Below are 26,006 nucleotides of genomic sequence, written 5' to 3'. Positions count from 1 at the left end.
TATCGTAATATTGGCGAAAGCTGGAGGTCTGATATTCTACTCTCTTAGTAGAGCCAGGTGACGCTGACTCAAAACGGCGAGTGGACGAATGGCTAGGCTGTCTTCCGTCCCCTAAAACCGTGGTGGGCCTTGTAGCACGCTGTCCAATCATGCCACCAAGCTTTACCTGCTGGGTGGGAGTAGGCTCAGATGCCCTTTCCTGACTTACGCTGATCTGGCTCTGAACACGTATCAACCCTTGCATGGCCTCCCTGCATGCAAAGATAACCATGGGATCATTAAAGACGACTACTCCAGTAGGATTGGACAGCAGCCACAAGGGAGACCCAATTACAATGAGTGCTGCAAAAATTAATTCCTTTGGTGATGCGTTAGGCATGGATGTGGATGCAAAGAGGAGTTTGGTAAGGTCTCCTCCCAGGGAGACGGAGAGCGAAGTGACGGAGGCTGCAGCTAGTAGCACCGGATTCTCCCCAGCAGTGATGGGGTATAGCCCTATCAGCACGATCGGCGGGCCACTACCCGGGATGCGGGAATGCGCCGAGCAATCATCGAGTTCGCGAACGCAAAGCAGAACATCCGAAACAGATCCTTCGGATGCTTCACCAGGCTGTTCGAATCGCAAGACAAGAATAGGATGCGTTTGGTGGGAAGAGAGAAGGCCTACGAAGGTGCCCAAACCGATGCCTTCTCCTTCCTTGGAGGAGTGACTGTGGCCCAAGAGGCGATTGATTTCATAAAGTTTATAGCCAAACATCGTTTGGATGGAGCAGTTAGGGGTGCAGAGGAGCCCGAAACACCAACCAGGCGCAGATCGCTGGGCCGCAAGAGGGTACCAGCCGGCCTGTGTCATCGGCACAAAGGAACGAAAATCCCTGGCAGTTGGCCAGTAGGGCAAAGTGGAAGTCAAGCGCATCTTGGACCGGACAGAGGCGAGGCCATGTAGGTGAAAACTGACAAGGAAAAGTACGCTGAAATTCTTAAATCGATGCGGGCGGCCGAAAAGCTTTCGGCGCTGGGTCAGGACGTGCGAAACGTCAGGCGCACCAAGATCGGGGAAATGATCTTGGTTCTGAAACGCGGAGCGCAGGCTAGTGGGACTGACTACAGGAAGCAAGCAACTGGACGAGGTCACGAAGCGTACGACGTCGTCTCTGCCATCAAAAACCAGTACGGTACAGAGGTTAAGAAGACCTCTGTACGCCTAAGAGGCGGTCCCTTTCTACCGGTTGTGGAAGCCAAAAAGGTAATGGAGCGAGGGAACTTGAAGATCGGCTGGTCAGTATGCCCAGTAAGCAAACTATAGGCGCCTTCAGTGGACAGGTGCTATCGGTGCTTAGAGTCGGGGCACAAGTCCTACAACTGTAAGGTCCCACACTGTAGCAATCTGTGTCGTCGTTGTGGTGAGGAAGGGCATCTGCGCCAGCAAAAAGCAAGCCTGTAACCACATTATGGGTGGATATTAGTGTCCCATCGGAAAAAAAAAACAAACAAGAAGAAGCCGTGCTAATTGCCGTGTTACTTACACAGATGAATCTTAACCACTGTGCAACAGCTGCGGTGGCAGCAAAAAAGCAAATATAACGTTTTTTGTGATCTTTTTAATAACAGTTGGGGAATATGAAGGGGAGTTGACTCAATGAGCGTTACGGAATTAAAAGGAACGTCTAGTCAATTCACGCTTCAAAGAGGGAATAAAAAATCCTCATATTTTGCGTAACGTAATTTGTGCACAAAGCCTGAGGAGCAATCGTTTATTTTCCGTTCCGTTTTTGCTTCGGTCGATTTTTCAAATTTTGATTTTAATATAAAATCTATTTTGATTGTAGTAATAAGTTTGTTAGCCTAGCAGTAAGATGCGTGGCTATAGAGCAAGATCATACTGAGGGTGGCTGGATTCGATTCCCGTTGCCGTTCTAGGCAATTTTCGGTTTGGAAATTGTCTCGACTTCCCTGGGCATAAAAGTATCATCGTGTTAGCCTCATGATATACGAATGCAAAAATGGTAACTTGGCTTAGAAACCTCGCGGGTTATAACTATGGAAGTGCTTAATGGACACTAAGCAGCGAGGCGGCAATGACCCAGTGGGGGATGAAATGCCAATAAGAAGAGAAGAAGAATAAGTCTGTTTATGGTCATGAAATACTAGGCAGCCTGAAACGGGTCACTGGACTGCAATTGCACTTTCTAACTCTCGGATTAAAGGCTCCCCTAGACCTTAGCGATTTCATCGCCGCGTTGGCTACAAATAGGTGCCCCGATTCTATCGTTGGGTCTCTGCAGGCAATAATGTTCCATTACCGCTCGAAGGTAACCTAATTTCGGTGAAAAAATGTATGTACTTCATATGGTTCACATCTAAGACGAGACCGGCAAAGACGCAGCTTCTTTTCCCTTGTTTTGAAACATGTTCTTCTTCTCATCACAGTTGACCATCGATTTTCAACTTTTTCCTTGACTGTTTTACCTAAGCCCCGGGTAGACGATAGTATCCAATAGTATCCAATTCGCGAATTAGTAAACACATTTTCATAAGGATTTTCATACCGGAAACAAAGCACACGTTTAGAACTGATTAATAATATCTAACCGTAACCGAATGACTTGGAATACTCGTTAAAGTCTAAAAGTCTTCGTGTCAAAAATCGTGTGGATATTTCAGTTGGGATACCAATACTTTCACACAAAAGCTGTTGGCTGCATCTGACGGTTCGTGACAGCAGTTGACTGGCAGCAGACGAAGTTACATTTTTGCCTCTTTGCGAGTCTCGTCCTAGGTTCTTATTACCCACATCAGAACGTGTCCATTTTACCCCACCCCATGATCAAATTTACAAAAAAAAAATCTCAAGAAATGAAATAAATTATCATTTCAACCCGTACACAAATTTTGAGAGCTTGAGCTTGAGCTTGATTGACTGCCCGTAGTTGCTACTCCATTATGACCAGATCAGCTGTTCTTGCACAGGGAACCAACAGATGTTTGCTTGGGACTAGCACACATCTTCAATGTACAAGTACTGGTGATCTCATTTGTTAGGTCATACTGGCGCCTGCCACGTCAGACTGTCAGACGTCTTAACTAACTGTTAAGAAAGAATTCCCGGAAGGCTTTCCGCAGTTATTCACCAATGATACTCTATCAGCGTGAACTATCAAAGCGGTTTCTGCATGAATTCGTGAAGGAGCTTTCGCCTGAGTTTCCGGATGAGATTTTTTTTGCATGGATCCTCGGATAATTATTTACAAAAAAATAAACATGAAGCAATTTATGTGGAAATTCTTAGAGCGTTAACCGAAAGAAATTTCATTAAAAAAAACATTTAAAAAAAATTCCCAGGAGATTTTACATTGGAATTTACCAACAAACTTCTGCAGGAACTGTGGCGATTTTCACAGATAGGGAATTATTCTGATAGAATTTAAAATAAGATAGGATCACCGTGTTCAACCAGAGGTAGAACAGACTAAATACTAACACCTAGCATTTAGACAACGGACAGGACATTTACACAACACCCAGTATACCAGAGGAGAATTTCCGCAGAAAAATATGTAGCAAGTTCCGAAGTAGTTCCAATAGCAGTTGGGTTTTCGCAAATAGGATTCATCGCATTTATTTCTGAAATTTTCGAAGAATTTGCACACGAATGACGAATATTTGCTTGAAATCTCGCAGGAAGGGAAGGGTGTATGAGTTTTGTGACACTTTGTAACAAGGGGAGGGTCAGTATGCAGAAGCCTCCGGGCGGGCATTGTATGGGTTTTCATCGCGAAATTAGATGATAGATTGTGCTTCAAAAGTGAGTTTTGTCGAAAGAAAGCATGTTTAGATTCCAAGTTCTCTTATGGCAACAAGCATCGAACCAATCCATCGAGCTTAATCCTTAATTAACTGTGAGGACGTGACTGGGTTTGTTAATGATCTTGAATTAATGAAACAACAAAGCATGTACAGTATAGCGTAGGGCATCAAGGTTATTTTTTAAAACCAATGGTTTTTCGATACCATTCGGGTTTCCAAACAACTGTGCAAAATTTAAGCCCAATTGGTTGCTTCTTCGCTTTTCGCATCGCGTTTGTAGTTTGTATGGAAATTAGCATGAGAAAACGTAGGGGAACTGTTCCGATCTCCATCTCACTGAACATATATTCATCTCATCGCGAAACAAAGAAATACAACACCAATTTCGTCCCTTCTTTTTTGTCAACATGCGTGCTCACTGCTGAAAAAAAAACAAAAATAATAAAAAAAATCAAATTGCTTTCCATTGCTTTGTTTTTGATTAGATGAATATCGGAGCCATGAGATGAGGTCCAGGAGCAGTTCCCCTATATTTTTTGCATTTTTAATTCTAGAGGTTTCAGATCATCGTAAATCAAGTGGCACATTGTGTTAAAGTATAACCCGAAGGATGTCGAAAAATTTTGCTGTAAAAGGTTATTATTATTATTTATTCAGACTAAGGCCGAAGTGGCCTGTGCGGTATATAAGAGTCTTCTCCATTCGGCTCGGTCCATGGCTACACGTCGCCAACCACGCAGTCTACGGAGGGTCCGCAAGTCATCTTCCACCTGATCGATCCACCTTGCCCGCTGCGCACCTCGCCTTCTTGTGCCCGTCGGATCGTTGTCGAGAACCATTTTCACCGGGTTACTGTCCGACATTCTGGCTACGTGCCCGGCCCATCGCAGTCGTCCGATTTTCGCGGTGTGAACGATGGATGGTTCTCCCAACAGCTGATGCAATTCGTGGTTCATTCGCCTCCTCCACGTACCGTCCGCCATCTGCACCCCACCATAGATGGTACGCAGCACTTTCCTTTCGAAAACTCCAAGTGCGCGTTGGTCCTCCACGAGCATCGTCCAGGTCTCGTGTCCAGTGAGCCCAAGTACACAAATTCTTCTACCACCTCGATTTCGTCACCACCGATGCAAACTCGCGGTGGGTGGCTCACATTGTCTTCTCTTGAACCTCTTCCTATCATGTACTTCGTCTTCGACGTGTTGATGACTACTCCGATCCGCTTAGCTTCCCTCTTCAGTCTGATGTAGGCTTCCTCCATCTTCTCAAAGTTACGTGCCATAATATCTATGTCGTCGGCGAAACCAAATAGCTGGACGGACTTATTGAAAATTGTACCACTCGTGTTAATCCCTGCTCTTCGTATTACACCTTCCAAAGCGACGTTGAATAGCAAACACGAAAGACCATCACCTTGCCGTAACCCTCTGCGGGTTTCGAAGGGACTCGAGAATGCCCCTGAAACTCGAACTACGCACATCACCCGATCCATCGTCGCTTTGATCAACCGTGTCAGTTTATCCGGAAAACCGTGTTCGTGCATTAGCTGCCATAGCTGGTCCCGATCGATTGTATCATATGCGGCTTTGAAGTCGATGAATAGATGATGTGTGGGCACGTTGTATTCGCGGCATTTCTGCAGTACTTGGCGAATGGCAAACACCTGGTCCGTGGTGGAGCGTTCGCCCATAAAACCCGCCTGGTACTGCCCCACGAACTCCCTTGCAGTTGGTGCTAGTCGACGGCATAAAATTTGGGAGAGTACCTTGTAGGCGGCGTTCAGAAATGTGATTGCGCGGTAGTTGCTACAATCCAGCTTATCGCCCTTTTTGTAGATGGGACACACGACACCTTCCATCCACTCCTGCGGCAAAACTTCCTCCTCCCAAATCTTGGTAATGACCCAGTGCAGCGCTCTAGCCAGTGCCTCACCACCGTGTTTAAATAGCTCTCCTGGTAGTTGGTCAACCCCAGGGGCTTTGTTGTTCTTGAGCCGGCCAATCTCCTCCTGGATTTCCTGGAGATCCGGAGCCGGTAGAATTATGTCCTGCGCGCGTTCTCCCAGGTCCATCACCATACCGCCATCTTCGTCTGCCACATCGCCATTCAGGTGTTCTTCGTAGTGCTGCCGCCACCTTTGGATCACCTCACGCTCGTTCGTAAGAAGGTTCCCGTTTATGTCCTTACACATATCGGGCTGTGGCACGTGGCCCTTACGTGAACGGTTTAACTTCTCATAGAACTTTCGTGTGTTATTAGCGCGGTACAGTTGCTCCGTTTCTTCACGGTCTCGATCTTCCTGCTGGCGCTTTTTCTCCGGAAAATCGAGTTTTGTCTGTTCCGCGCCTGTTTATATCGTGCCTTGTTCGCCCTCGTGCGGTGTTGCAGCAATCTCGCCCATGCTGCATTCTTCTCTTCCACTAACTGCTCACATTCGCCGTCATACCAGTCGTTTCTCTGATCCGGGGGCACCGTGCCAAGTGCAGCGGTTGCGGTGCTACCAATGGCGGATCGAATATCTCTCCAGCCATCTTCAAGAGACGCTGCGCCTAGCTGCTCTTCCGTTGGAAGTGCCACTTCCAGCTGCTGCGCGTATTCTTGGGCTAGTCTGTAAAAGGTTAAGTAGTAGCAAATTGTGGTCAAAAAGTCCCAAAAGGACATCTGAATTCAGGCCTCGATAGGAGCCAGGTAAATAGCCAACTCGTAGCCGTCCTTGATAGCCGACTTCCGCTAAGAGATCGGCAGTGATGTTTTCTCCAGGAACTCCGCAGTGACGTCGTGCTCTGGCGCATGTTGAAGAAATTTCTGTAGATCCAGTGGTACTTAGGTTGCACGCTCTGCAGTGACGTTGACTGAGTCAGTAAAGACTAGGGTTGGCTTTCACGACTCTAATGTGGCGGCAATAGAAACCGCAGCGGCTTCGGCGGAGAAAATGGCGCATGTTGTCCGATATCGTCGAGGTAATGCCCAGTGACTCCGATTCCAATTCAAGCACTTGAAATTGACCCATCCGTAAACCTGGGGTGGCATTGCGCATCTCGACTCGTAACGAACAAACCATGTAAACTGCCATACGAAAGAGCTGTCGAAATAAGACGCGCAATGAGGCCCCTGTGCTTGTGATTCCTGTACTCGCCATGTAAAAGCTCTGTTTTCGAGTTGTCAACCATGTGAAAGCATTACCGTCGTGCGGGGCTTCTTTTGATTCCGGGGGCTACTTTGGATTTTTAATTTTTTTGAAAAAAATAAACGTAAAAAATACCAAATTTGAAACAGAAAGTTGCCATCCAACTATCAACAAGACACGATTGGCGATAATGACAAGTTTATAGTAATTTTCGTTATAATTCTTGTTTTAAAATGTCCAAAGTAGCCCCTGATTTTTCCAAAGAAGCCCCGCACGACGGTAAGCTATGTATGTAGCTATTTATGGTGACTTTCAGACAAGTACCAGCTTCTCGGATCCGTACAACTGGGGGAGACAGTGGCCGGCCATTATGCGCAGAATCCAGTCTCCTTCAACAAGAAGAGGAACCTATGGCAGCCTGCACGCGATAGCGGAATGGCGAGATGCCTGCCTCGGCATAGGCAGACTTGCCTGATGAGGACGGAAGCAACCGAGAAGCAGTTCTGAAATACGGTGACTAAGTAACGATGAGGCTCCGTTGGGCAAACAAGAAGCAGAACCCTTTATTAGTCCTATGGGTCTTATATAGAGTTTGGAAGAACTGGCCTAACTAACTCCAATCTATAGGCTAGGGGGCTCAGCTCCTTCATCTTCTTTTTTATGTCGAGCCGTTTTCCATCATTTCCAGGATTTGTTGTTCCAAATTGATAAAAAAAAACTAATGCGGAGAAAACCTTCAAATTAATTTCTCCAAAAAGTTAATCATTTTTCTTATTCAAAATATTCTAGAAATTTGTTCACAAACTATTTGGGAAGAAACTGAGCTGTAGGCTTCCGGATATAGATTTTCCTCTTATGAGTATCATAGGATTCGTAAAAGAACGGGTTTCTGACATTTTTGTATGATGTTCTCCACAGAATTATGAAAGACGTCTAGAGGGTATGAGAATAAATATTAATACACTATGGGGAAAGCTATAAAACAACTATAGAAAAACAATTAGTTTGAATCCTTGACGAAATCCTTTTGAGAAATTGCGTTTGCCGAGATAAATCACTTATCAAATCTGTTGAAATCAAAGATTCCGCACTAAAATATTAACCCGGAAAGCCTGTGGATGGATATTTATGCATATAAGTTTTGTGACGTCTTAAACTTCATCACTTTGCGAAACCATTATTAGAGTAATGCTTTTTATAATTCCAAAGTCACGTGGAATAAACTTTAGACAAAAATTCAAATTTTAATGAAGTTCTGATTCGACTTCATTCGACAGTAATGGTTATTGCAAGTATTTATTGGCATTCCCTGCTATTTTATTTGCTGAAATTCTTATGTACATGGGACAATCATGCGTATAACAGTACAGGATCATAAACTGTTTGAGGCCCTCCTCAGCCGTGCGGTAAAATGCGCAACTACAATGGCAACTTAATGAACACTGCAAGGCGGCAATGTCCCAGTGAGGGATGTAATGCCAATGCAGAAGAAGATCATCAACTGTTTACTTGCATATACTATTATTATTTGCGTCTTCATTATTTATATATTAGACAAATGTACTGACTTATTTTCCGTGATTTCCATAGGGTAACATAGTCACTTTCACAGTTTATAACAGGTCACAGTAAGGCTCATGGCTCACATATCGAAAACAATGAACAGTTGCACTTTTTGTATATTCATTGTCCTATGCTTCGATAGCTGACACACATTTGCTTCAATAAACCCAACTGTAAACAGTCAATTTTGCAACGCATTCGTAATTGCAAAATTACTTACTCGGAGTAATAGCCGTAAATTGGATCACTAACATCGCCGCCCAAAACACTGCCCCAGTAATCAACACACGCTGAATCACTATGCGCACCAATCGTAGCTTCTTCATATTACAGAGAAAACACCTAATTTGCGGAAACCGAAACTTGAACCCGTTTTCACGCGATATTACATAACTAGTGACAATCGATCCTTGTGCTTGGTTGCTTGCACCGATCCAGCACCCGATCTCGCATAATACCTGAACGCAACTGGACTCTTTCGATTGCAAGCCCATTGAGCGAACCCGCGCCATCCGCGCGCCGCTGGACCTGGCCTAGTGTCAACCCTAGTCGGACCCTTGCGACTTGCGACCGCGACAACAGCATCGACGACGATGTGTTAAGCGGAGTAAGCATTTTGCATCCATGACAATGCGATTCTCTGCAGTGCACATTGCAAGGTATTGACTGAGTTACCTGGGGGGGAATGGTTCGGTATGCACCGCTAACAGCATTAGTTGCATTCAGGCCAATATGGCATAGCTATTGCACTTGTTTTTTTTTTAACTAAAAACAATAACCCCCGAAAATAGCAATAGAAGGACGAACGTTTTACTCATACCGCCCACCTCCAAAGCAAAAAGACAGTAATATGTACCATTTTTATCACGACACCATGAATCTCATGCAAAGTGTCGTAAATGTCGAAAAAAAAGTTCACTAAAGCCAGCATTCCACTCTATGTCATAATGGCAAATATTTGTCAATCTACTCAGACATCTCTAACTAATTAAAAATTGACAAAAGGTGTACTGATAGCCGAAGAAAAGATTATTCGCAACAATGCTTCTCCATAATTTGACTACAGCCACGTTTTTTTTTGAAAATGGGTGGTCCATTAAAGAAATTGGAATCAAACTAGCAGCCCAAAAACGAGCAAGATTAATGACAGCAGATAGAAGATCAATACAAATTCACATCTTATCCGCTTATCGTTAAGGGAAGATGTACCAACGGACAATCGACCAATTAACGAAAATATTTCTGTTCGGATGCTTCTCTAAATTATTAACCGTAGTGTATTTTCAACTTTTTTCCATTACCACATTGGATGGCGGTAAATAATTGAGGGAGAATCATGAAGACGAAATACGATTTCTCCGAAACGTTTCATTGGGTCAATGGGGTAGTAATGTGCAGCGCAAGCATCCAGGCTGACTGTTCACCGACAGTCCATAAATGCTCGCAGTCCACAGATATAATGATGCAGTGAGATGGAGGATTCGATAAAGACACTTGTTCGCATGACGTCCGAAGAAAGATAAAATGTGACGCTCAAAGGATGATGTGGGAAATTTTCACTTTTATGCAGTAGCAAATATTATTACGTTCCATGCCTTAAGTGCAGGTGGCGAAGGTATGCGATGAGACCAATTATGCAATCATTTTTGCGAATAGAAGCAGTACATCTCGTGACGTGTAAGTCTTTTGTCTTTGTGAATACAAGTTTTACTGATATGATGGGCTTGGTCATTCAACGCCAGTGATGTTACTGCTTTACCCTATGAGAAGAAGGTCGTGGAGGCAAATGGAACCTACTGCTACTATACTATAGATCGTTCATATTATCGTTTTATTGGCATAGTCAATACTTTGACCTATTTCAGGAAAAATTTCTCAAAGAACCTATATTTTTGAAGCCTCTATATAAAAACGGAACAACAAAACTAAAAAAAGAGCGATCCGGCCTGAAAATTTGGTCTGCGGTTGGTCAAAAATTAGGAGAATACTTCCTTCAAATTATATATTTTTATATTTTAAAAATTGTTAGATGATGATGATGATATTACCATCTATTGTAGCAAGGCACCTGCCAGTAGCACTGGTCCTATCCGACAAACGATTTGATCATGCTTATATTATTGTTTATATTTCATCAAATTCCTGTATGAAGGGCCAAAACTGGGTGGAGTGGTTCCATAAGCAGAGACAAAAATGGTTAGGTGCGTAAAAAATATATATTAGGTGCGTAATTCTTTGAAAAAATTGGGCCTCAATAAGTCAAAGTATTTATAAATGAACATATACTAACAACTAATCGACAATTGGTATTACACATAAAGTTTCTCAAAAATGAGAAATGAGGCGCTTCTTAAGGAAAATAATGCCTCAGAAGGAATCCACAACTTTTATACGATTGGCAATAGGCAGGTACGTATAGAAATGTGTGACAATTTGATTTAGTAACCGTTGTCTCAACAAAGCATGTATACTGATACTTTTACTCGATGACCATGAACATCACCTTTACGAATACGGCTCATTGGCGTACCTTCGTTATAAAGCTATAGCGTAAACACCAACCCGACGTCTATCGTTCCATGTATATAACAATTCACCCCGCATCAAGTTACAGTAATCAAGCCATCTGATTAGCCTCATCGGTTGGCCAATTCACTCTCTTACTAATTCGTGGATCCTAAGCATCCTTAGGGGTTCATAGAGTCAACTTAAAAGATCTCCATTCTGTGAGGCTGCACGCTTTAACCTTGATCTGGGACTAGTTCAGATACCTACCGACCTTTTTGACGTAAACTACGTCTAAGGGGAAGCCTCGGATACAGAGTGCCAAATGAAAACTTCCAAATTGGGGACCGTCACGAAATCATGTAAGATTTCAAACGGTAATAGCGACTTTATCTTACGACGGATCTTCGAGATTTTCTTATTAATAGATTCGGAAACTTTCCACCAATTTGCTAATTGTATTAAAACTATTCATTATCACCGTTGAACTATTGAAAATGTTATTTCTTTCCAAACCGGGTGAAAAATTCTAAAATAATCAAACCCGTTCATAAATCCCCAACACGGACATCAGATTGCAGTAAGGTACGGGCCTTCTGATCCACTGCCTCGTTTTCCCTGTGTATAAAAAGCCCCGTGTTTCGCGTGCGCGCGTCATTTTCATTCTGGATTTCATGGAAAGCGGACCAAGGTGTCCAGAAGAGGTCCCAGCGACAACGGCTATGGTGGTGCGAATGAAATTAAATGGACTTAATTTTGAACAATGATTCAGTGATTGAGAAAGTTGATATAAGACGAACTTTTTTCATAGAACAAAGCATAATTGTTTGGTATCGGTAGCGGAATCATAGCATTAGTGCCGGTCCGAGCGCGCGTTAGAAGGAAAAGCTGCAAATATGTATTCGCATGGACGGTAATAAAACCTTAAACGAGTAGCAGGCTACCTACTAGAATTATAATTTTGAGGGGAAATTTCTCTTGACTGTTACTGCTATCCACGCGAATAATTTTCGGTAGCGTCTTTCTCTGACGCGAGCTCGTGATTCTGCTACCAATGGAAAACAATCTGCCATCACCAAGTAATTAAGTTTTACTTTGGTAGCCAATCGTTAGTACTTCAGACAAGAAAATTTTTATCTGAGCGCTGCTGATGTTGATGACGACGACCGCACGACCCACACCATCAGTGAGAATAAGATTTCCGGTAGGAGCTCCGCCGATGCTGATGGTGGGACTACGATCTGCTTTTCGCGACATCTCGAACGAAATGGCTCGCGCGCGCGGAATAGCTCCTTTCTTGTAAACAATAAAGTTGAACCTGTAGCCACGCCCCTTTAGTGAGTGTGTGATGGGTACACAATATTTGCAGTCATACCGGGCAACAAAGAGGCGGGACTAATGGGGCATCTTTATTGATTATAAGAAAACTGATTTCCCCCGCGCGCGTGGCAATTCATTTGAAATATCGCGGAGAGCGGTCCCAGCATCGATAGAGATATCGCAAATTAATCGATTACTTCGATTAATTGATTATTTGTTGTGACAATCGATTAATTTTGAATCGATTACTTTCCAACCATTAATCGATTCAATAATCGACAAGAATCGAGAGTAATCGATTAGTTACTAATCAAATAATCGGGATTGTACGACAACTTTTAGATGTCGATTACTTCGATTAATTTTGATTCGATTACTACTCAACGATGAATCGATTCCATAATCGTCAAGAATCGAGAGTAATCGATTAGCTACTAATCGATTAATCGAGATTTTATGACATCTCTCGCGAAATTGCTGAGCAAATTTTATTCCAAATCCATATGGGATATTGGAAAAATCGGTTCTTCTCAGGGCCTCCATTCTATACAAAGGAAGATTGAGGCGAGGCGAATTTTTTTCAAAGTGCAATAGATGGATGGATGGCTTCAGTGGCAGTCTAGTTTAATTCTTTCAAGATTCTTATTTGGTTTTGTTATTCCAGCCAATGGCGTGGGTCGTGTGGTCGTTAGTGATTTGAAATATGCATTATTGGGAATTAATCGATTCTTCTCAGGGCCACCATTTTGAACAAAGGAAGATTGAGGCGAGACGAATTTGTTCAAAGTACGACGTCGTAGCAGAATTATGTTACCGTTCGTAGCAGAATAACGAGCGCATATTGTAGAGAGCTGTACAAATATAAATTCTTGCACTGGCACTAGATTCTTCATTTCATCAAACTGTTTTACGTAGTTTAAGTCGGGCGGTCGTGTCTTGTACACAACCCTTATGATTTTTATTTCTTTATATTGATCCTATTAAGCGGTTAAGGACACTTATGCAGTACTGAGTCTACTTATTATTATTCCTTTCTTTATTTGGTAGGCACTCTGTGTTACTTAACCGCTACTGTGCCGAGATCTACTGTGGTATTCTGCTGCCAGAATCCACACAGAATCTATTTTTAGATTTTCCATTATTCATTGTTGTTGTCGTTGCTGGTCCATCTCACCGTGAGTCCATTGTGTGCATTTGTCCGTGTCGTGAATCCAATAATCGTTGCGCATTGTTCGGTTGCCATTTATCCAGGTACGGTGGAGGAATGCCTCCGAGAAGAACTATTTGTCAGTCGTCATCAGGCAGTCGTAACGGTATGGGCGCTCCCCAATACGCCACCGTATAGGTTGCGCATCCGGCGACTGACGAGGGTTTGGTGGAGGGGCTGGGAATCGAACCCATGACCATTCGCTTGTAAGGCGAACGTGTAGCCAACTACGCTACGGGACCCCCCACTCTGAGTCTACTTATGGCAGTAGATATAGCTTTCTCATTCATACACTTAATTATTGCTCACCTGCAATAAACAATGTCCGTAAAGGTGTCCCAAGAGAACATTATGCTCGATAAATCTGGTGCCCAAGCCTTAAATCACATTTTCCGGGCGGCCATGATCACCCTACATGGAAATCCAATTGATATTATAAAATTATATGACCTATAGAACGATTAAAATAAGATGCATTTTACACCAAACCTTATTTTTGGCGCAGCTTATTTCAATCAACTTTGCTATATAAACTTTTTCTGTAGCTCTTAGGCTCACTGATTTAGAGAAATTTTACTTACTATGATTAGGGTGTCAATACCATATTTGCGATCTGCTTATTTTATTTTAACAATAGTTTTTATCTGCTTATTTTTCTTTAATTTTTCACGAATGACACCTTCCTAAGACTTTTGGGACGTGTTTTGCCATGAAAAAATCGCTTGTAGCCTTTTCCGTTCTCGAGTCATATAAATTTATTCAGAGAATATGACATTAGTAAAATTGGAAAAACATGAGATAAAAAAATAACATATCTTCAATTTTTTGACGTAATAAAGAATATGAGTTACTCTTTCAAATGCCGCGTAAATATTATTTTTTGGTTGCCTCAATCTGAGATATCAATTTTCAAAACTTGTATTTCTAAGCCTTTTAAACATGTCCCTAAATAAAGGAGAATTTCCTTCAGGGTGGAAAAGATCTTTGGTGATACCGCTTCTTAATTTCAGGAAGATAGAAGATAGACGGCCTGTAACTATGTTACCATTGTATGAGAAAGTTTTAGAAATCTAGACCAATATAATATAAGATATAATATTTTATTGGACAAGCAATCGGGATTTCGGAAACAACATTCATATGAAACTGCGTTAAATTTGTTATTGTTAGAAGTGGAAGTTCGGACTGGAAAAATGCTCTAGAAGACAAAAAAGTGATCATCACTATATTTTTGAATTTAAAAAGAGCGTTTGAAACTATTGACAGAGAAAAGTTAATCGGGGTGCTGAACAAGATAGGTATTTGTGGAAAAGTAATTGGGTGGTTCAAAAGTTATTTGTCTTTAAAATCACAGGCCACTCTATTTGAAGGGCAGGAATCGGAGTGTAAATAGATTGGTATTGGAGTCCCTCAAGGAAGCGTCTTGGGCCCGCTTCTTTTCATATTATACATAAATGATGTTAAAGATATTGGTACACTTGGAGATATCAATTTATTCGCTGACTATACGGTTTTGCTCATAAGAGCAGAGAGTTTGAAATCAGCACATGATAAGTTAACAGACTGGTTGAAAATAAGAAAACTCAAACTAAATATTAGGAAAACAAAATACATGGTACTGATACGCTAGAAATCGACAATGAGACCGTAGAACAAGTAAAAGTTGCTAAGTACCTTGGAGTGATGGTCGATGAAAAACTAAACTGTTGATACGTAATACGTAAAGCAGCTTCGAAATATGGAATGATATTCAAAATAATAAAATGTCTTTCGTTTCAAAACAAAATGTTGGTTAGGGTGGCTCAAATTAGTATGGGAAAAACTTTTTTCAATTTTTTTGATGGGCCGCTCTCTTATTCGGTTTTATTTGATGCCCTGATGCTCTGGACAAAATTTCAGCCAAATCGGTTAACGTTTGGGCGGTGCTAAACTCGTTGGAAGTTTATATGGAAAAATATATGCAGAAACATCCAAAAACAGTGAATGAATCGCCTGCTTTGAGCGTGCTTACAGCGGCACACTAGGAGTTAACTTTCTGAAATCAGTATGGCGAAAGGCATCTAAGGCTCGATTTCTCAAAAATAAGCACTTTCATCAAAAAAATATTTGGTAGGCATGGTAGCGGACACCTTCCTGCATAATCGGTACCAAATAGTTTGTCATGAAAAGTTTTTTATTTTGAGAAAACCCGCGTTAGATGACTTTCGCCATACAAATTTCTGGCGGTTAACTCTTGCTGGCTGTTTTGCGCATATACTATAGCGCCTGGATGTGACGGCGGCGAGTAGAAAATCAGCCACTGCCAATAATTCATTGCAGTTGGACGGCACAACTTACGATGAAGAACTATTATACTCATTCAGATCTTATAGAATTCAATACAGAATTTCATGCAGAAAACCGCGAGAAGATTAGATTTTGCTCGGCTAAGTTATTAGCATTTCTCTGAAGTGGGGTTTGAGCAAATTTCGTTTCTTTTACCTTTGAAAAGAAATAAATTCACCCCTACAACACTCCACTAAAATGCTAATATCTTTGCCTAATAAACTCTAATCCTCTCGCAATTTTCAGCATAACATTCTGTATTTAATTCTACAATAACTGAATGAGTATCATTGTTCTTGATCGTAAATTGTGCTGTCCAACTGCAGATCACTGTTTTTGGATGTTTCTGCATACATTTTTCCATAAAAACTGCCAACGAGTTTAGCACCGCCCAAACGTTAACCGATTTGGCTGAAATTTTGTCCAGAGCATCAGGGCATCAAATAGAACCGAATAAGAGAGCGGCCCATCAAAAAAATTGAAAAGGTGTTTTTTGAGCCACCCTAATGTTGGTGTATAAAGCATTAATAGCCCCACATTTTGAGTACTGTCCATCGCACAATGGTTCGAAGGCAGTCAAAACCTCAAAAATCGAAATTCGTATTTCGGTCGGAATTATATTTTTCTCATTTTATAGAATACTTATGTGGTTCAAATTCAAAATTTGAAGAAGTTCTGTTGAGTTTTGACTTTGTTACATCATTTTTAATTGAACAAAAGTGTTGATTTCCAATTGAAAACGCTGTTTGACAAAGCGTATATACAGATCAGTATCGTACGGCTTCAATTACATCGCTAACCCCAATATTATTTCAAGACTGGATTATCAGGATCTTAAATAGTATGCCTATGTCAAATATAGGTGACAGAACTCAACTTAAATTAACTTTATATACAAATTTATTTAAAATACTCACTTTTTTTATTAAAGTGCTCCAAAAGTATAGGCGCCAATGAGTGCCCATAATGACTCTATGGTCATTACAAAGCTGAAAGCAATAGCTTTCTATTAATCACTATTTTATTTTGTGAAAAGTTGCGATAAGCTGCTTTTTAAACGTTTCATTTTGAAAGGTGCTTAGTATTTTTTGGTTGGTTGGTTTGAAACGTTACAAATGCGTACTTCTTGTTCACAAGAACCTTAGAAATGCTTTTTTCCAATTATTAGATTGAAGTGTCTTACTTCCAAAATATGCTCATGGCATCCGAGATTCTACCAATTTTAGTTTGTTTCCACATGAATTTTATTGTTGGAATTTTTTTTGTCTATTATTCCGAAATATGTAATCATGCTGAAAACTTTTCTAGAGCATATGAAAACTCATAGTATTGGATATAAGCATGGTTCATCACTTTGCAATCAAAATGATTCTATCTATGAAGAGTTTCAAGTTCTCGTGTTTGAGCTCGAGCTAAACTGTAACACACTATTCTTGTCAGCAATAGACAATGTTGGTACTGATATTTGAACTGAAAAGCTGAACCAAAACAATTATTTGAACAAGCATAACAGATGAATAAAGCTACCGCGATTCCATCAATCAAATCACACACTAACTACTATATTTGACTTTGCTTAAACGATAACATTTGCTATTTCAATAGTCATTCAAATTTTTGAGAGTTGAGAAATTTACTACGACAACAGTAACTTTAGGCAAGAAACAACGTTCCGCAGCACAGTCCACTGACCTTTTAAAATATATTATTACGTGGTTAACAAAAGAAATTTAGCAAGCAAATAGATCGTCTTTTGTCTCGTCTTGTCTTGGCCCATGACCAGCCTGTATTTAACAAGCAATTATTTTGATAAGAATATTATTTAGACCTTTTTTGTGGAATATCTTGTCATAGGACAAGACGACCTTACTAAGTCGAGTCAAGTACGAGACACTGAAGACGACCTTACTGTTGAGGTCGAAATACGTATTTGTCAAGGTACAATTAAGTGGTGGAATTTTGTAGAACAACTTTTTTTTCTAAAAATATAGTATTGGCGTAAAATGCATCTTTCCACATAAAACTGTATCCTAGACCATAGTGTATTGTCAACCATTATTCAAAAAGTATTTTTTATAAGAAGAGTTTTCGTGAAACGAGGGCTGAGATATTAAAGTTTAGTAAACCTTTAAAACCATGAATAATATCTAATCTATTGACATTCAACAACAATTTGGTGATGATATGAAAATGCTTATATCATCTATCTTATATTGAAGTCGATTTGAAAGCGAGCGGAGGGCAATATGTGTGATGGTATAAATCTCATGACCTTCCTTCTGCCAAACTCCCGTATGAAGAGGAAGGGAAGAGTATCAGTGTAGAAGCTGATATCTCTCCACTTGCATTTGGTGATTATTTCAACAATAATTTTGATTATCTTTCATATATGGCTTGAGCACCAGAACTTTTCGAATATAGTGCTTTTTTGGGACACCCTAAGGTCCATACACTTGAATTCAATATGAAGAAAACAATGTTTCACTTATCATATAACTCCTTAGAAAGTAAATCTACTAGTTCGCGATTGAACGTGTTTCGAATCGGGCGCGAATCTTGGTGTTTAGTTCTGTTTTGTGCTATCGGGATGTAAAGAGTGCAGACGCAGACGCATAACAATCAAACGATCATTGAAATGCTTGGTTCTGCTTTGTGCGGATGATTAATTTTTTTACATAACTTCGTAACAATGAGTGTTGAACTAATTTTCCTCTGCTAATCCTATATAGGCTGTGAAGACGTGGCCGGCATCGTTATTGGTCTTGAGCTAATGTAGGCTTCGTAGCCGTGTGGTTAGCGACGTCAATCGTTTAGACCAGCGGTTCTCAACCTTTTTCTTTAGAGGTACCCCTTCGCACTATTGAATTAATTGAGGTACCCCCTATTTATTTTTTTTGCTGTAAATGAAAATAAGTGTAACTCATAAGATATTTTATTTAATTATTTTATAAAGAGCTCTTAAAGAGAGGCTTCCGAGCTTTTTGAAAGGCAGCTTTCAAGTTACTTAAAAGGAGGCTTCTGATGGTGCCTCTAAGCGCATCGAACGTAGGCTTCCAAGCTAATAGAAAGATGAATTCCAAGCCGCTTAAAAATGACATCCGAGCATCTCCAAAGAAGGCTTCTGACCCTTTGAAAAGGATGCTTCCGGTCCTCTTGAAAGGAGGCATCCGGGCCTCTTGAAAGGAGGCTTCCGGGCCTCTTGAAAGGAGGCTTCCGGGCCTCTTGAAAGGAGGCTTCCGGGCCTCTTGAAAGGAGGCTTCCGGGCCTCTTGAAAGGAGGCTTCGGGCCTCTTGAAAGGAGGCTTCCTGGCCTCTTGAAAGGAGGCTTCGGGCCTCTTGAAAGGAGGCTTCGGGCCTCTTGAAAGGAGGCTTGGGCCTCTTGAAAGGAGGCTGCCGGGCCTCTTGGAAAGAGGCTTCCGGGCCTCTTGGAAGGAGTCTTCCGGGCCTTTGAAAGGAGGCTTCCAGGCCTCTTGAAAGGAGGCTTCCAGGCCTCTTGAAAGGAGGCTTCCAGGCCTCTTGAAAGGAGGCTTCCAGGCCTCTTGAAAGGAGGCTTCCAGGCCTCTTGAAAGGAGGCTTCCAGGCCTCTTGAAAGGAGGCTTCCAGGCCTCTTGAAAGGAGGCTTCCAGGCCTCTTGAAAGGAGGCTTCCAGGCCTCTTGAAAGGAGGCTTCCAGGCCTCTTGAAAGGAGGCTTCCAGGCCTCTTGAAAGGAGGCTTCCAGGCCTCTTGAAAGGAGGCTTCCAGGCCTCTTGAAAGGAGGCTTCCAGGCCTCTTGAAAGGAGGCTTCCAGGCCTCTTGAAAGGAGGCTTCCAGGCCTCTTGAAAGGAGGCTTCCAGGCCTCTTGAAAGGAGGCTTCCAGGACTCTTGAAAGGAGGCTTCCAGGCCTCTTGAAAGGAGGCTTCCAGGCCTCTTGAAAGGAGGCTTCCAGGCCTCTTGAAAGGAGGCTTCCAGGCCTCTTGAAAGGAGGCTTCCAGGCCTCTTGAAAGGAGGCTTCCAGGCCTCTTGAAAGGAGGCTTCCAGGCCTCTTGAAAGGAGGCTTCCAGGCCTCTTGAAAGGAGGCTTCCAGGCCTCTTGAAAGGAGGCTTCCAGGCCTCTTGAAAGGAGGCTTCCAGGCCTCTTGAAAGGAGGCTTCCAGGCCTCTTGAAAGGAGGCTTCCAGGCCTCTTGAAAGGAGGCTTCCGGGCCTCTTGAAGGAGGCTTTCGGGCCTCTTGAAAGGAGGCTTTCGGGCCTCTTGAAAGGAGGTTTCCGGGTCTCTTGAAAGGAGGTTTCCGGGTCTCTTGAAAGGATGCTTCTGAGCCTCTTGAAAGGAGGCTTCAGGGCCTCTTGAAAGGAGGCTTCCGAGCCTCTTGAAAGGAGGCTTCCGAGCCTCTTGAAAGGAGGCTTCCGAGCCTCTTGAAAGGAGGCTTCCGAGCCTCTTGAAAGGAGGCTTCCAGGCCTCTTGAAAGGAGGCTTCCAGGCCTCTTGAAAGGAGGCTTCCAGGCCTCTTGAAAGGAGGCTTCCGGGCCTCTTGAAAGGAGGCTTCCGGGCCTCTTGAAAGGAGGCTTCCGGGCCTCTTGAAAGGAGGCTTCCGGGCCTCTTGAAAGGAGGCTTCCGGGCCTCTTGAAAGGAGGCTTCCGGGCCTCTTGAAAGGAGGCTTCCGGGCCTCTTGAAAGGAGGCTTCCGGGCCTCTTGAAAGGAGGCTTCCGGGCCTCTTGAAAGGAGGCTTCGGGCCTCTTGAAAGGAGGCTTCCAGGGCCTCTTGAAAGGAGGCTTCCGGGCCTCTTGAAAGGAGGCTTCCGGGCCTCTTGAAAGGAGGCTTCCGGGCCTCTTGAAAGGAGGCTTCCGGGCCTCTTGAAAGGAGGCTTCCGGGCCTCTTGAAAGGAGGCTTCCGGGCCTCTTGAAAGGAGGCCCGGAAGCCTCTTGAAAGGAGGCTTCCGGGCCTCTTGAAAGGAGGCTTCCGGGCCTCTTGAAAGGAGGCTTCCGGGCCTCTTGAAAGGAGGCTTCCGGGCCTCTTGAAAGGAGGCTTCCGGGCCTCTTGAAAGGAGGCTTCTGGGCCTCTTGAAAGGAGGCTTCCGGGCCTCTTGAAAGGAGGCTTCCGGGCCTCTTGAAAGGAGGCTTCCGGGCCTCTTGAAAGGAGGCTTTTAATCATCTTGGAATGATGCTTCCGAGCCTCTTGCTCCTCTTCCTGGCTTCATAAAAGGGGCCTTCGGGCCTCTTGGAAGGGAGCTTACAGGCCACTTGAAAGGAGGCCTCTGAACCTCTTGAATGTAAGTTTCCGAACATTTTGAAAGGAAACTTCCAATCGTCTTGAAAAGAGTACTCCGAGGTGCTTAGAAGAAGGCTTTTGAGAAGTGTAGAAAGATGCTTCCAATCCTCTTGCAACAAAGCAACTGAGCTTTAAAAAAACCTTCATGTCTCTCAAATGGAGGCTTTCGAACGTGTAGATTCTAAATTTTAGTTCAAAAGAATATTCTTAACATATCATTCAACATGTTACCTGTTACAATCAAGTAGATTAAATAGGAGATTTTTTGAAATTTGTTAATTCGTCGTCCTGTTCTTTTGATCTTTTGTCCCACAGCGCTTCATCCACTATGCTGGTTCTAAAGGGCAGGATTCATTAGTATCTGAGTTACTGATCGTCATGCATGTTATGGACAAGACAAAGTTCTGAAATAAAAATATATATACATTTTTCATATTTTTATCAAAAAGTTTTGATTTAAATTTGTTATATATCCGCCATTATGCATTTTTGTCCGAAGTACCCCCTGGGCCCGGAGAAGGTACCCCAGGGGTACATGTACCCCAGGTTAAGAACCCCTGGTTTAGACGCAAAGCGCCCTGCAGGCACGAAAAACCATCACCTTGCCGTAACTCCCTGCGCGTTTCAAAGGGACTCGTTTCAAATGGACTCGAAAAAATTAAAAATTTTCCAAAAAAAGTAGGAAATTGCCAATAAATAAAATTTCCAGAAATAATGCTAAATTTCCATAAACAATTAAGAATTTTCCACAAAACAAAAATAAATTAGCACTTTTTAAAGCCAAAAGTGCATCATGAAAGAAGAATTCACGCTTAACTTTTCAAAACGATCCAAGTAAAAAAATCATTAATTAATTTGACTACTGCAATCAAAAGCTTTCATATTGGTCTGTTGATTGCAGTACTCAAATTAATTCATGAAAAAATTGTTACTTAGGTCTTTTGAAAGGTAAAGCTAGAGTTTCCCATAAAGAAATCAAAATGTTCCAAGGAAAAAATACTAAATTTCCATGAATAAATCAATATTAGCAATGAACAATTACCTAATTTTCCACGAAATAAATATTTCTTTCTACGAAAAATTAAAAACTTTCCACAAAAAAATCAATAAAGAACAACAAAAAATATGAAAATTTCCACAAAAACCCTGATTGATCCACCTGGCGGTGTTTGTGCCTTTTTGTTGCTTTTTTCATGGAAAGTTTTTTTGAACAAAAAGAAAGAAACATTTTAAGTTTGATGACGCTCTTGAAAACCATAATTTACTCTTCAAGAGTGTTATAAAACCAGCATAAAACCAAAATGTTACTAGGGCAGAATCGCCTTGCTTCGCTCACTCACCGAAAAATGATTTCACTCTAAAAAGCGTCAAAACGCAATCGAGGCGTATATTTTGTTTACATATGAACCGTTTGTTTGAGAAACTGTATATGTAACATTTTTGGCCAAAATGAAATTTTTATATATTCTGAATCCTCGTCCAAAAATACGTATTCTGGCAAAAAACACGAAAAAAAAATTGTTTTGGATTGTATGATTTTGTTTCGTTTGTTTAAGAAACTACATATGTCCACGTACTTTGAAGAGCAATTGTGGAGTACTGCTTACATTTTTTGCACTGAAAGTGCCCCAGGGTGTTGAGTTTTGCCAAAAACTATTGATCTGTATCGAAGAAATCGAAAGATTCGGTGAAAATTTGTTCAAAAACAGTTTTTTGTTGTTTTCTCGAAATAGTGTAAAATGGACTTATGCAGTTTCTCAAACAAATGATTCATATGGATTAATTAGCCATTGTTTTAAGCAGAAAAAAAGTTAATACAATGCATTCAACACTGGAGAACACGTAAAAATCATACAATAATGCAAATGGCGAATCGAATCATCAGCGATTCTCTGAACCATGATTCTAATGTGATTTGACTCACGCATGATTTGAATCGCCGATGAGATTTGATAATTGGAAATTTTACCAATACTGCAATAATCACATAATTCTTTTAAAAAATTTGAGTCAGCCTTAACAGAACTAAAAAAACGTTTTCCATGGCTAAAATCACTCCATGTTTTGGAATTAAACTTTCATCATATGAGTCTAGCATGTGGTCTCCAGTTATCATTGCGAGCAAAACCGTAGAATTCCGGAGGAATCAGGAGAAGGAGAGTTTGATTCTCGGTTCTGGCCTAGAATGTTTTCGGGTGGGAAATATCCTCCTTCTATTGACATGGAACACAAATATGTTCCAGTTGTAATATATGAGCCATTAAAGAGGTAGAAGAAAATGAGTCTGGAATGTTTCCAGAAATCAAAGATATGGTCGATTGTAATCTTGAATTGAAATATGATACTATTGAATTTGGATCAATTTGGAAAATTCGACGTTCCGAATAACGGTCGTCTTTTTTAGAAAATTTCAATTCAAAAAACTTATTTTTAATTAAATTGAAACATTCACAATCTAATTTCACATTACGTTCTAACCTTTTTAAACTTATTAAATTGCTTGCTGTATCTTGTGAATCATGTTTGTTGAACCTCTAATAAATTATTATAGAAGCAGAATTGTGTACTTCATTACAGAATGCTCATAAAACGCTTTCAATTTAGCATTTACCATTGATTTCAATTAATATATTACCATTACATTACAGCCCACGAAACCAGATTTCTATTTTTACGACCATGCCACACACAGAAATTGTCATATAAAAATGTAATAATTGACTTCTCTCGTTTTATTTTCCAATACCAGACGGTTGAAACAGATTTTGACGCCAAGACGCTGTGGTTTCGAATTTTAAACATCAGAATTTCCTCTGACCAAAGGCGCCCGGTGACACTCTCCTGTTATAGCTCCTATATATAGTGTGTGAGGTTTTGCTATCTTCGGTGTCCTGATGTTTAACGTAACGAGGTGTGAGATTGATGGATTTAAATCAGCTATGCGTTCGGCTGGGAAAGTATGTGCCCACCGGCATGGCACCTCACGTTCGCTACGGTCAGCTGTAAAGGAACAAACCGAAGACAACTGAAGGACAAGTGACATGAAGCGGCGAGCTAAGAAACGATCAATTAATAGAAAATCACAAAGGCGACCGATGATTTTTATTAAGCCATATAAAAATGTTTATAAAACATTTTCAAATATGTGAAAATGTAAACCATTCGCTGCAAATAAGACCGTTGTTTTCGTCTCACTGACTCAAGAGTTAAGACGATTGGTAAAAACAAAATACCGTCAATTAGCCCTGAGTGTGAGTCGGCAATTTCTCATCAAGCATATCAGGGTACGATGAGTGCAAATTAAAGGTGAGAGGTGGTGTCCTGTCCATCCTGTTGTTGTTCTGTAATGCCCTAAGAATAATTGCAGTTATATAATCTCGAAATAACTTCTCGAGTACAACGTACCCGAGTTGTCGTTTGCTCGAGCTGCCATCATCAGTCGGCTGTATGGCGCTGAGAAATTGTGAATTTTGTGTATTTAATTTGCCTATGGTTAACATAATACGCGCATTAATTATAGCCTATGCATACTCCGGTGAGTGATGTCGTGGTAACCAAAAATATCTTTTTGGCAACTTTCTGCAAATTGTGAAATGTTACGAATATAGGCTGCGACAGAGTAGACACTAGTTCAAATGGCTAGTTTGTTGCCAGCAAGACTCCTAATGATCTGGCGGATGTTTTGCGTTGTTCCCAAAAGGTCTCGCTCTAGTTTTGAATCCGCGCGAGAAATCGTGCAGGACGTAGTCATGAGACAACCTGTTAAAGGTGCACATCGCAATATTATCGTAGATGGCATTCTAGGGCATCCAAAAATCGTGAAATACCAATAAGTATGCAGAAAATGTTACAGGTCATTCCAAATGGAGGTGGAAATGAGTGTATTTATGCGAATTGTGACTCAACTCAGGCGGAAGAATAGCAGCGACCAGCAAACCACTCAAAAAAAAAGACCAAAATCCACTTTTGATGATAAAATCCGACAAGACATATCATTACGAATTCATGCTGTTCCGTAAATTGTTTCTCATAGATCATTTGGTACGATAGAATGGAATAACGCATCTTATCAAATCTACTTTATTTTTTTCCTCATCACATAGCCCTATCTAGAGCCGTTTTGTTCATCACAAAACTACTGTCGTTTACAGTTGAAGCAAACCTGTAGGAACAGGCGGCGATAATCGGTGACACTAATAATAAGAAAAAGCTGAAAAATTCTCAAACCTAAATCAAAAGATAAATTTGGTTTTCGGTTTTCAAAAACCGGTAAAATGAGGATTCGCTCCTCTATTTCTACACCGAATGTAGAAAAGTTCATGGCCAAGCAGGGCAGACAGATCTTCCCACCACTAGCCGATCGTCAAACGCGTTTCTCTACCGTTTGGTTCATATAACTCGTCACAAAGTCGTCGCCGTCCTGTCCAGTGACTTTGCATTAAAATTTCGTGCGACTACATTGCTTTGCGAAGCACGATGACTTCATTTCCCCATCAGCATTTCTATCAGCAGTTGCTGCGGACAAAATTGTTCTCTGCTGGTCGACGACGACGACGACGATTACGACGCCACGCCACTCTATGCCAACCGGCCAGCGCAACTAACAACGCAGAGCAACGGACTTACGTGATTTGGGGATGTTTTCGCTCAGCGTCTAAGTGTGGATCACTTTTCACCCGCGCAATGATTGATTTTCACTTGCATGACGCCTTTTCCGAGCCGTTGCGGGGGTGGATAATTGATAATTTTGGTGTGAAAAACAGGCCAGCAAGGAAGAGAGTCATGTTTCATAAGAAAAACTTGCTACAGCATTGACGCCATGGCCGATTGAGTGAACTTTTAATAATTCACGATTATTTTATGCCACTTCTCAGATATCCTACCCATAATACGACTTTTTTTAGTTTGTAAC

The 26,006-nt window shown here is 41.6% G+C and overlaps 1 protein-coding gene across 2 annotated transcripts in view; it reads right to left on the bottom strand.

The window, feature by feature from the left end:
- LOC134210853 (uncharacterized) overlaps positions 1-9,024 on the bottom strand; it is a 48,963-nt gene extending 39,939 nt beyond the window's left edge. For both annotated transcript variants that reach the window (XM_062687211.1, XM_062687212.1), the window contains exon 1: positions 8,718-9,024. In XM_062687211.1, coding sequence (XP_062543195.1) covers positions 8,718-9,009 — 292 coding nt within the window. In that variant the 5' untranslated portion in view covers positions 9,010-9,024. The remainder of the gene's footprint in view (positions 1-8,717) is intronic.
- Positions 9,025-26,006: the final 16,982 nt, after the last annotated feature.

Source organism: Armigeres subalbatus, chromosome 2 (assembly GCF_024139115.2).
Source record: "Armigeres subalbatus isolate Guangzhou_Male chromosome 2, GZ_Asu_2, whole genome shotgun sequence".
In the NCBI taxonomy this organism is placed as follows: Eukaryota; Metazoa; Arthropoda; class Insecta; order Diptera; family Culicidae; genus Armigeres; species Armigeres subalbatus.
Note: the sequence above shows the minus strand (reverse complement) of the source record. Positions and strands in the feature narration are given on the sequence as shown.